Genomic DNA, 12,434 nt, shown 5'->3' on the forward strand with positions numbered 1-12,434 from the left:
CAAATAAGTGAACCCGTGGTAAAGTGAGCCCAAATGCTTTTACACTCAGATCTACCAGTTTATGACTTAGGAAATTCTCAACTACTTAATACTTTGCTTTCTTCAAGGTTCACAAGAGAAAAAAGAAAATCTCCCCTCCCTTACCTTATCTAGAGAAAATATGAAAAGGTGAGTATTTATTATGCCCTCACTATCATGAAGCACAGTGTGAGATCCACTACACTTGCGGCTCCCTTGAATCTTTCCAGCAACCCTGCAAGATACTGTTGTCTTCCTGGAGAGCTTCAGCGTGTCTCCAGGGGTAAGGGCTAGACAGGAGTCTGTGTCCTCAAGAACTCAGTGCTTTGCTCTCTCCACCCCACCACTATGCCTCAGACAGCAATTGAGAGCCTCTGCTCTCCAACCCTAGGAAATGCCTCACAGAGTTCCAGAAAGGCTACCAGTTATCCTGATGACAGTTGCTCTAGTAAAGGCAGAGCTTGCCTTAGGAATAAGCAAGGGAAACATATCACACATTTCATTCCTCACTCTTGCAGACCTTTTGTTTCTGAGCTCAGTTAATGGGGAAATTCTTTTGTTTCAACCTGTCATTCTTTCTTTGGTCCATCATAGTTATGTGTTATTAATACATAATTATTAATTATTATGTACTAATTATTAATACATCTGCTGTATATGATGTCAATATGGTCACATCCATGCCTTGAGATGAGTCAGTATAGTGTATGGGCATGAATTCACTTACTCTGCACTCAGCACTTATAGGAGGTACAAAAGAAGTAGCTGGAAAAATTCTTTCCCCTAAGGATTGATAATCTGATAGGGTAGTAAGACTAATGTTATACTGAGTGAGAAGTCAAAGATGACCCTGACATTTCTAGATGAAAAGATGAAAATACTAAAGATACCTTTAACAGAAATAGGGAAATACCAAAGAAAAGGTCAATGTGTTTGAGGCCAAAAGCAAATAAATTCAATTCTGGCCACACTGAGTTCTACATGGCTTATGAGAACTACAAGAAGAGAAATTCTATATACCATTGGAAACACAGGACTGGAGCACATAGAAGATAAAGTTTAAATTATGACAGAGGATGGGCTTGCTCTGAAAGGTAGAATGAAGATGTAAGAAAGTTGAAGAGAGAACCTGTGTGACTATTTATTCTTTAGCAGAGAAAGGGAAAGGGATGGGAAGGGGGAGAAGGGAGGAGGCAGGAGGGCAGAGGGAAAAAAAGGGAACCTAGTAAAAAGGGCAGGAGAACACGTACTGTCATGAATGTTAAAACATGAACTGGGGAAGAGGGTAGGGAAGTACAGTTTCAAATCCCCCAAAGCCAGAAAAATATGGGCAAAGGCCTGGGGATTTACAAGAAGGATGTAATTTTCTAGAAAGTTTCAACATTATGGAGTAGACAGAAATTAGTTGAAAAGAGGGGCAGGAGGAAATGGTGACTAAGAATTAAAGGCAACTACAGATGGTGCATTCAAAGATTTCAAATAACTAAATGATAATAACTAACACTGATATGATGTTTATTATGTGCCTGACACTGTTCTCTGCACCTTGCATATAATTACCTCACTTAATCCTCACTCTACAGCCTGAGCAAGAGCGAGACCCCGTCTCTAGTAAAAAAATAGAAAGAAATTAGCGGGACAATTAAAAATATATAGAGAAAAAAATTAGCCGAGCATAGTGGCACATGCCTGTAGTCCCAGCTACTCGGGGGGCTGAGGCAGGAGGATTGCTTGAGCCCAGGACTTTGAGGTTGCTGTGAGCTAGGCTGATGCCACAGCACTCTAGCCCAGGCAACAGAGTGAGACTCTGTCTCAAAAAAAAAAAAAAAAAAAAAAATCCTCACTCTAACCCCATAGGGTACTACTGTTACTTGTATTTTACAGATGAAAAAAACTAGGTAAAAGTACATTAAGTTAGTCACAGAGCTAGTAAGCATCAGAGCCAGTCTCTACTGCAGTACTTCAAAGCCTAACCAATATGCACGCTGTCCCTTACAGAAAAACAGGAGAAATACTACTTTTGTCACTATGTTCATTAAGCATCCCCAGTGCTAGGCCAGTGCCTAGCACATAGTAAGCACTCAATAAAATTTTGTTGCATTAATGAATACCTAACTAGAAAGGGCAAAGAGGTAAAGCAGAAGGGTGGGAGTTGTTTTTAGGGGACTTTATTCTGAGACTATTTAAATTCCATTGTAGAATTCCTCTATGCTTCCAATGCTGTAAATATATGAAAATAAACTCATCTGTGCTTTAATTTGCCCCAAATAAAAAAAGATTCCAACAGACAAAAAAAGGCTTATGGAAAAGAACAGGACAAAGGTTAATTTTTCCCCTCAGGCCAAGTGAGTTCTTCAATGTTTAGTTAAATCTGACAATCTGAGCCTGGCCCTGTAGTCTCTAAAAACTAAAACCCATTTTTCCTCTTCTGCTGGATACTGTACAGGACTGTAAGCTGCCCCCACAAGGCAAACTCACTCAGAAGATATCTAAGCTGGTAAGGATCGATTCCCAGGGATAAAACTCACCATCAATAACTCCTAACTGCAAAATTGTTAAAAACAATAATAATAATTTAATTAGAATCTACAAATTTGTAAACTGTTCTTTGTTGTAGAAAATAGTCCAGCTTTTTTTAACCCTTGGAGATTCAAACAAAAATGGTAGAAAATATTTCAGCTATACATCAAGTTAGAAGAGGAGACGAGCATGGGATCCCATTCATGCTCTCACGAGTACCGTCTAATTCGCCCTGTACAGTGCGGTTTCTGTTTTCAGATATATGCATTGATTAACTAAATAGTTTAAACTATGTAATTACTTGTACAATCTCACTTAATAGATTTAATCAGCATTGTTTCAGAAAAAAATCAGTTATGAACTTGCTTACTTTAGGAGACAAAATCAAAAAGCATTTATTCAACTAGTACTTAAAGCTATGTGCTCTGCACAGTGGAGGATATACAAGTATTTGTAAGATCTGACCGACATCCTCAAGGAGTTTAGTTCATATATCAAAATTTTCACGACTTCCCAATTATGTGTCATTACATCCAGAAACTATTATGATTGTGCACCTAAGCTCAGATCTCAAATCACGTATCTCTTGGAGCCTACATGACCTTATACTTAATAGTTGTATAATATTTCTCTAATGGGACCAATTCCAAAGACAGAAAGAAATCTATTTTCAATAAAATTTCAAATGGTTTTCCAACCACCCTTTCTTTCTAAATTATTTTGCTCATTAACTTTCCTATCTTTTTCCATGTGAAAACAATATATCACAAAACTATCTTGAATGCATACAAATAGGTAACAGTGTCCACACATAACAAAATAATAAAATAATTTATGTGAAAGTAATCACCACTGCCTCCAATTGATCAATTATCTTTCAAGACTTAGTCTTTCCAATATTAACTTATATAATATAGTCTATAAAATAAGAATATTTAAATGATTTTTTAATTGTTCTCAAATTATAAAAAGGAGTCATGCCATGTATTATTAAGCTAGAATATTTAGTGGAACATGCTGAGGATTTTTTTTTTAATTCTACTCTGCTATTGGTAAAAGAACATGTTTAATAAATGTCCATTTCTTAGAGCACATCAATACTATCTTTGGCCTCAATTTCTACAATAATAATTGCCATTTATTTTGGATTGTCACTTGTTATTTATATTTATTTGATTTTATGACATACCTCTTTTATTTATAAAAGTAATTTATGGCATATTTTAATTTTTCACCTTAAAATTAATTTCGTGTGGGACATTTCAAAGCATGCCTCACTATATGGTTTCTAACCCAACCAAAAAGAAAAATAAATTCCTAAAATCAAGATTCAGACTTGCTGACTGACAGGAAATAAAACCTCTTAAAAATAGGTATATCCTCGGCCCAGTGCAGTGGCTCACACCTGTAATCCTAGCACTCTGGGAGGCTGAGGTGGGTGGATCGCTTGAGGTCAGGAGTTCAAGACCAGCCTGAGCAAGAGCAAGACACTGTCTCTACTAAAAATAGAAAGAAATTAGCTGGACAACTATAAATATATATATATAAAAACTTATCGGGGCATGGTGGCACTTGCCTGTAGTCCCAGCTACTCGAGAGGTTGAGGCAGTAGAATCACTTAAACCGAGGAGTTTGAGGTTGCTGTGAGCTAGGCTGATGCCACGGCACTCACTCTACCCTGGGCAACAAAGCAAGACTCTGTCTCAAACAAAAAAAAATTGGTATAACCTCAATCATGTCTTTTGGAGTTTAATAATTTGGAGAACTTTGAAGATAATTTGTTTTAGCTTTGTATTTTATTTTTAAAATTTAAGTAACATCAAAATATTAGAATCGCATAATACCCTAGGGGAAGTAACTATAAATCTGCGAACTCTTTCAATAAAATTAAATCACTGTTATGAACTAATTCTACTGCACCAATTTAATATAAGTTGTTGAAATAGGAAATATAAAGTCATCTTCCCAGTATGATGCCATTATGAACATGGCATTTTTCTGCAAAATCATACACTGTGTAGTCGCCACAACACTGAAACTGTGTGTTACAATCAAATTTTATCTGCTAAAATAAATGCTCTATTAGTCTAAAAAGTATTTGAATTTATTTCTTTACAAAAGCTATTTTTAATATCATTTATGTACTCATAAAATGTTGATCACTGTTGACTAAAATAAACTGTAATTAAAATAATAAAAATATTTCTTCATTTAACTTTCCTGTATGTCTTGTATTTTAGATATTTTTTTCCAAGAGCAACAGCAAACCATACGGATCCCCAAACAAATTTGGGGAGGAGAGTAAGGAACAGAAAAAGAAAGAAAGATACTAACTACTTGGTTCACCTGTGATAGAACTTATAGTGACCTCTTGTGGTAAATACTAACTACAGAACTTTGGTGAACAATACAACCTTTTCCTAGGCTACACTCTGGAGAATATGGAAGCATTGTTCCTCCAGGCTAAGAAACAGCTGTTATTCACAGGGAAAGTAAAAAATAAGCATTGACTAAGCTAAAGGGCTTCTTCAGGAAATATACTCAACCGCCATCACATAAAATAATCATAACTACTCCCATCTATTTAAAATTAGTGTTTCGATATGGTTCTTTTAGTAGGTAAGTTAAAAGATGGCTAGGCAGATGGATTTCTTACACATCCTACTTCTGGAATAAAGCTAAAGTAGACAAAGAGGAAAATTTCTAGGAAAGACAATAGTGTCTTGGAATAAGCAGCTTCTCTAGTGAGCAACGTGCTGCGTTTGTTGTATGAGGCACTGTGGACTCTAAAGCAAGAGACGATCCTGTGGCTTATTTATAAATATCATTTAGGAAGTGGTCAGTATAATTTCAATCTCTTCGATATTTTAAATATTAAAGTGTTATATTTTAAGACCTGAGTAAACCAATGCTTCAAAAACACTATGTGGTTTCATCAATATTTCCTGAATAGCATCTTTGGTGCTAAATAATACCTTTCAAGAAAAAAATGTCAACAACTTCATAACAACAACAAAAAAAGGCCATTTGTTTTCCGCTATTTCTTGGAAATTGGATCATACTTAATGGTTATTATTCCTTTTCTGTTTCATTTTTAGATCACTAGTTCTCTATTTCCTCTCCTATAGGTTTCTTTTAGGACCTCAATTTTTACAAATATCAGTTACAGCACGAAAATAATTTTGGATTTTTTGACAAGAGATGGCTGAGTAAAGAAAGTGCTTGTGACCTAGCTAGCTGAAGCAAAATGGAAAATTGAGGATCTTGAGCTTATCCCTCTTGAAAGGTAAGTGGCTTATAAAATACTACCTTCTCTTTTTTCTTCTTTCCTGAATCCCTTTTTTCTCCAAAGAGAAAAACACTTCTAGTTTTCCACAAAAACATACTTCCAATTTTTCACAGTGTGTAAAATATTAAATCATAATTTCTAAGAAAAAGACATTAATTTGTAGCTATAATTTTTCAAAATAGTAACCTAGTTTACTGTCACCGAAACCGATCACTTCTATTTGTTAAGGAATTGAAAACAACATATAAACAAAACATGCTGCCCAAAGACATAATCAGATTGAAGGTCTTTGAATTTTTTTGTCTTTTGAGTTTAAAATTCCCCCTAACAGTCCTAAAAACAGTGGCTTTCTTTCAGGTACTTAACCTCTACCCACAAGTTTACTGCTCCTTACAGCCCAATTTATATTGATAATAGCTCCCATAAATAATTGAAATTTAAATAAAGGAACACATCCTAATAATGTTCTAGACACAAATCTAGTCAGTAAACCCTTGGGGCAGGGGCCTTCTAGAAGACATCGCTCAGATGTAATAAACTCCCCATAAAGTCCCCAAACCTTCCCGTCTTAATTTATTTTGATCCTACTAGCCAAAAATTTACCTAAACATTTCTATTGCATTTGTACTGCTGATCTTTACAACTTCTTGGAGTAATAATGTGCTTTCTGTATTTACTAGAATCACATGATAGGAATTACTGTAATTCCTTCTGTCTAAAAATGATCTTGTCTTTTACCCTAAAACTAAAAAGAGGAATTCCTTACTTCTTTTGAGATTTAACTATAAAGTGTGTGGGTGTCCATCCTACTCAATGGCCCTCATTATTTTACTTTATAGACTTTGAATCACCAGTAACAACTTGCAATGTTTTCCCATAACAGACTGAGTCACTTATATAAGGAAAATAAAAATCCAAGGTGTAAAGTAACAGCAAATAGGCTACAGTCACTACTCTGGGGCACAGAATATGGCACTGTTATTCTGGGAAATTGCACCTGAGAAGTTTGGAACTTTATTAGGAAATCCTCAGGTTTAGAAGCTATACGCAAAAATGCCACACTTCTTGCTCTTTTGTTCCACATCATGAAAATATGTTCCGATGGATTTCTAACTGGCTGAGATTTCAGTTCATTAGCGATAACCACGAACAAATAAATGCCTCATGTTTTCTCTTTGTGCCCATTCCCTTTCACCTCTAATCTGTATTGGGGGGGGTTACATATGTGTGTCTGTGTTTCTGGGGTTTTGATGTTTTTTTTACATCTCTCTTTTGCTCTTTGTGTGAGAAAGAGAGTTTGTCTCCTCTGTGTCTGCAGGGTGGATACACACACACTTTATAGCCAAATCTCAAAACAGGCAAAATAAGGAATTCATCTTTTTAGATGGGTGGATGCCTGACCGTTTGAGTGTTTACCTGTGTGTTTCTATATTATCTGTGCATTTCTCTATAAGTATGTCTATTAATATTCTGGCTCTCACTATAAGATCTGATCTTTCATAAGAAGAAAATGATGTTGCATTAGAAAGAGAAGCTTTTCCTGAGGTATAGGTAAACAGACAATCCCAGCCTCTTTTTCTTCAGTTAAGTAGATTGGGAGTGCTGGGTCCTTTTCTTTCTTGTCCTACTAAAGGTCTGCTAGTACTTCACTTGCAGTGTTGTTAATGAAATCTTCGATGGGACAAACCTGATCCATCAGTGAGAATCCTGAAGGAAATTTTCTCTGTTAGTCTCAATTAACAATTCCTCAGGATAAATTTTTCTAGTTCTCTGCCAAATCATATAGAAATGACAATTGTGGGACACTCACTGCTGCATGAATGTGTGGACCAATTAATTACTGTAATTCTCAATTTCTGAGGTTCTTCCTGCAAAAGAGTTACTGAGACATTTCAGTATTTATTACATACGCATATGCATATACTTACTTCAAATATCTAACACATTTCAAACAAAGTTCGGGGGTTTTAAGTAGTGGTATTCCAAGTTGGCCATAGGCGATGAGAAGTGGCATTTAAAAATGCCAAAACATAAATTTTCATTTGCACTTAGTATTATCCACAGGAAGAAACATTAAACCAATGAAACAATTATGAACATGAAGTGTAAAAACGATTAAATATTCATTAATTTGGTAGATGTCAAAGGAGGCAACAGAAACAGACATGTCTAAGGCACATAAGGTAAATCTTCATTTCACAGTGTATCTAAAATTAAAAATATTCTAAAAACTGGCTCATAGTTCCAGTCTGTATAAGAAGTTTCAACCAAAGCTGCCATATTAGTAAACTTTAGTCAAGGAATTCTCATCTCCTTTCTCTTCACCAAGCACAGCAAAGGAGAGACTTCGAGCTTTATTTTTTAAGGCCTTCTCTGAAAAGTCCTCTCCCAGACCAAATTGCGTGGAGTTGAAATAACCCAAGAGGATGAGAAAACTGAAATAAGAATCCTATACCTTAAACAGCTGATTCCAATATCCCTTAAATTCCCCCAAACTCTTTGTTTTAACAGTAATATCCCCTTGTATTCTAGGTCTACTACAATATTAATAAAAGAAGATACTGTATAAATATAGAAACTGCCTACCATTATGAATTTATATTATCTTAAACATCAAAAACACATATGAAATCACACTAACTAAAAATATTATAGATATTAAATAGAATACTAAGCCAGATCCTATTAGCTATTTTATCAACCCAAATATAACACTGCTGCTTTATACTTGTGTAATATCAGGTATTGGCCAAAGTGGAAAAAATAAAGTCAGAAACCTCAAATTAAAACTAAACACCAAGTCATGGATTTAGGAAAAATACTCTGGGACACCTAAATACATTTAGCCCCAAAATCAGAGGAAATATTCGCAAGCCTAGTTTTAGAGATCTTAATCTAAGAATCAGTATAATCTAATCTACCAACTCAGGGAAAGCATCATTGTATTTATTTATCATTTGAGTGTCTCTGTCTTGCCCACTAGGCAGAGAGCTTCTTAAGAACAAGGAAAGTGTTTTAATCATTTTTTTTATCCAAAGGACCCACAAAGTGCCTGCGGTATAAGGCACCCCAATAAATATTGTTTCAATGAATCAATGAATAAACAATGCATTATGGAACTGCATAGAGTATTTCCACTGCTTTTGTCTGAGCTCTACTGTATTCCATATGCGGAAATATCTTTCTCATAATTCTCCAAGAAAAGGATCTCAAAATAAAATAACAGGCCTCTGAAGGAAAAACTTGAAAGGGTACTCAACATATCTTACTTATTAAGTTTAAAATTATATAAAAGAATTAAAAACTGAAAGATTTTCAATAAAATGCAAAGTTTATGAGGTCTTAAAATGTGAAATATATAGCATTCCCATCCAGAATACCTTGTAGGAAATGAATACATAAATGGATGGTATTTAAGAACATTTTAAAGGAAGAAAAGTAGCAAGGTAGAATGGCATTTTTTTAATTCTTTCTCCAGTTGAATTTAAAGCACAGAAGCTACTGCTTCACTTCTACATCTCTCGAGGTTAAGTCAAATGAAACATCATATAGATCAATGCACAATGAAAACCTAAGAAGAAACTTTAAACACAATTTTGACCATAATAATTGCCTTCCCATTTTTCAAGTACTCTCTTTTTTAGGTTCGACTCCAACTACTCTCCCCAGCACAAGGCACTTTTCCATAGGGCCCATTAGGGCCAAAAGCCTTTCCAGAGACTTAAAGCTTTTTAAGTAGCCACTTTCTCAGCCATTCCCAACTTGAGGGAAACCCACTGAGATTAACTCTAAGAATTTGATCAGTCCGTGCAGCATACTTGGAAAAAAAAAATGTGGGAGAAGAATGGACAAGAAAGATATCCCTTATCAAAGCGAAACTCAATTCTCTTCTGAGCATATACCTATACCCTACCCAACCCCTTTCCTTCCTCCCCTTCTAGGCTCTGGACAGGTGGGAGGAGTGAGTATGTCTCCTAGGAAGGGGATGCAACTAACTTTCCTCCACCCCCTCATTCCCACCCCCAACCCCAAATCAGGTCCAAGTGGTAACTGAAGCTACCAGGTAAGACTGCTTGCATCCTCCTCCCCCCCTTTGGGAGAGGGATGGGATGGAGAGGATGGGGGCGCGCGTGGGCGGGATGGAGGTGGGGGTGCTCTGAACTGCAACTCTCCTTACCACTGGAGCGCCTGACGATGTTCTCCAAAAATGTGTTCTGCGGTGCCACCAGCCCTCTCTTGCCCCCCGGCATCCTGGGTCTAGAGAGCTGCGGCCAGGATCCGCGGCGGGGGAGGGGGGGATGCAGGAAGAGAAGGTGGAGGAAGAGGAGGAAAAGGTGGAGGAGAAGACTGAGCCGAAAGAAGTGGGGGCGCGGCGGCGGCGGCGGGGTCCCCTGACTGTGTCTCCAGCCCGACCCGGATGAGCAGCTCTGGGGAGGAGGACCAGGCAGTTCATGGTAGTAGCGCTCCCCCGGCCGCCGCTGCCCAGACTGTGGCGGTGCAGCACACGGGGCTCGGGAACTGCAGGCTCCGCGGGGCACAGTGCGCCTGCGCCGCCCCCGCTGTCGCTGTCCCGCCGGTGCTGCTGCTGAGGCTGCTACCGCGGCGGCGGTCGCTTGGGCGCGGGCTCAGCATTTCTCCCCCTGCCCCGCGCCCCGGGGCCGACGGGGCGGAAGAGCGAACTCAAGCCCCCTCTCTCCCAGTGCCCTTCAGCTCCGACGGAGACACTTGACTGCGCCGTCCGCTCCGGGTCTCCGCGCCCACCCCTCTCGCGCAGCTAGATCACAGCTGCCCGGCGCAGCCCAACTTCTGCTGGGCTGTGCGCCCGGCGGTCGCTCCTCTCTCCCCGGAGATCGCGGCTAGCGCTCGCTGTCCAATGCGGGCCATGGACTGGGTGCCAGAGAGGGTAAGTGGGCAGTCGGAGGGCTCACATCTCAGCTTCTCCCGCCCGGGTCCCGGGCCCGGGTTGCTTGCGCGGACGCGGCTCCCGCTCCAGCCGCGGCTGAGAGCCGAGTAGGGACTGACTGGGTGGCGCGCGAGGACGCAGAGCAGCCACCTGACGCTGCTACCGCCCCCCTCCGGGCTCCGGCGCCTGAAGCCTTCACACTGGCGCTTTGAGCGCCCGCCCTGCCCACACGCGGAGCCAGATTGAGTCGGAGCGCAGTGGGCGCCCGGAATGGCCCCTGCGACCCTGGCTGGGCTTGGCACGCGGGGGCGCGTGCGGCCGCACAGGGGAGCTTCCCCGGGGCTGCCTAGCGCGGGAGGCGAGCAGAGAGCCCGGCCACCGCTGCAAAGTTGCGGAAAAGGTTGCACTTGAGGCGAAGAGTAGGGAAAGCGAGTGAATAATCCACACCCGAGAGAGTGCGGTGGAAAAACGGTGAAGGCGGTGGGGGCGGAGCTGCGCGAGGCTGGGGCGGGGCAGGAACCCCTCTAACAACCCAGCTGTGCTTTCGGAACGAGGGACAGGTGCGGAATCGTTAGGAACAGCCCGAAAGCCGTAATCTGTCACGGAGGAGGAAAAATGACATAAGTGCCAAAAAAGAGGAGAGAAATGGAAAGAAAAAGGGATCCCACACGCTGCGGCACCTTCTTTTATTTAAAGCAGTGGTTCTCAAAGTGGCCGGGACTGGCAGCATCAGCGTCACCTAAGAACTTGTTGAAAATGCAAATTATTGAGACTCTACCCCAGAGCTAGTGAACCAAGAACTCTAGGGATGTGGTCTAACCATCTGTTTTAACAAGCCCTCCAGGTAAATATGATCCTTAAGTTTGACAAGCACAGATACAAGGTTTCCTCTTGGCGGCTCCACCTGGCCTGTCCAGGAAGGACGACTGTATACACAGGGGCAAGGAGTAGGGCACAAAAAGTGCGCTGAGGCAGGATCAGCGGTTGGTGGCAGGACGAAGTCTTCAGTGGGGAAGGCGAAAGATAGTTGGCTGGGTGCGTCCCCTTTTGCTGGGGTCAGAATATGCTGGGGGCGAGGTAATTGCGTTAGAAGTGATCTAGGTTGTCAAAAGCAGGGGGAATCTCCAAGATCTGGCCAGAGCAAACATTTTCTCATGCCCGCCCTCTGGGCAGGTGTCTGACTTTGTTCCGAATCTCGTAGATTACCAATCACCAAACTCGAAGTAGGATTGCTCTCACTCCAGAGCACTCGGGATAAGGGCCATTGCCAGTGGCCGAGAGACAGTTAAATGCACAGCTACGATTCAGGCTTTATTTCAGGGTCATTCTTTACTTCTCCTCTCTGAAATTTCCACCCACTCGCCCAGAGCCTGGGCGGCCGAGCAAACCCAGAAGGTTGTCACGAGGCAAAGAGTGGTTTGTTCTGCAAAGATTGTTTCTGCAAAAAAAAAAAATCAAGAGACTCCGTGGAAGAACACCATCTGAAACACTGCTGCCAATGTCAGCTGCCAATGTTAACTGTAGTGCCCTACAGTTAAAATGTCTTTTAAATACATTGGAGTGTCTTTATTTAAATAAGAAGAGATTCAGGCGTGTGGTGAGCTTGCCACAGCAAATCAGGGATGTGGCCAGGTCACAGCATCCTCCCTGCAACTGGCAGAGTGTGTCAATGGGAGGGGAACTGAAACTGCCACCGTCACCCCG

General features: G+C 40.5%; 1 protein-coding gene across 1 annotated transcript in view; it reads right to left on the reverse strand.

Annotated features, from left to right (window-relative positions):
- Positions 1–10,077, reverse strand: part of KCNH5 (potassium voltage-gated channel subfamily H member 5) — a 272,418-nt gene extending 262,341 nt beyond the window's left edge. Inside the window, exon 1 of the mRNA XM_069465044.1 lies at positions 10,005–10,077. Within this exon, the coding sequence (XP_069321145.1) occupies positions 10,005–10,077 (73 nt within the window). The remainder of the gene's footprint in view (positions 1–10,004) is intronic.
- Between the last annotated feature and the right edge of the window lie 2,357 nt (positions 10,078–12,434).

This window comes from Eulemur rufifrons, chromosome 2, assembly GCF_041146395.1.
Source record: "Eulemur rufifrons isolate Redbay chromosome 2, OSU_ERuf_1, whole genome shotgun sequence".
Classification (NCBI taxonomy): domain Eukaryota; kingdom Metazoa; phylum Chordata; class Mammalia; order Primates; family Lemuridae; genus Eulemur; species Eulemur rufifrons.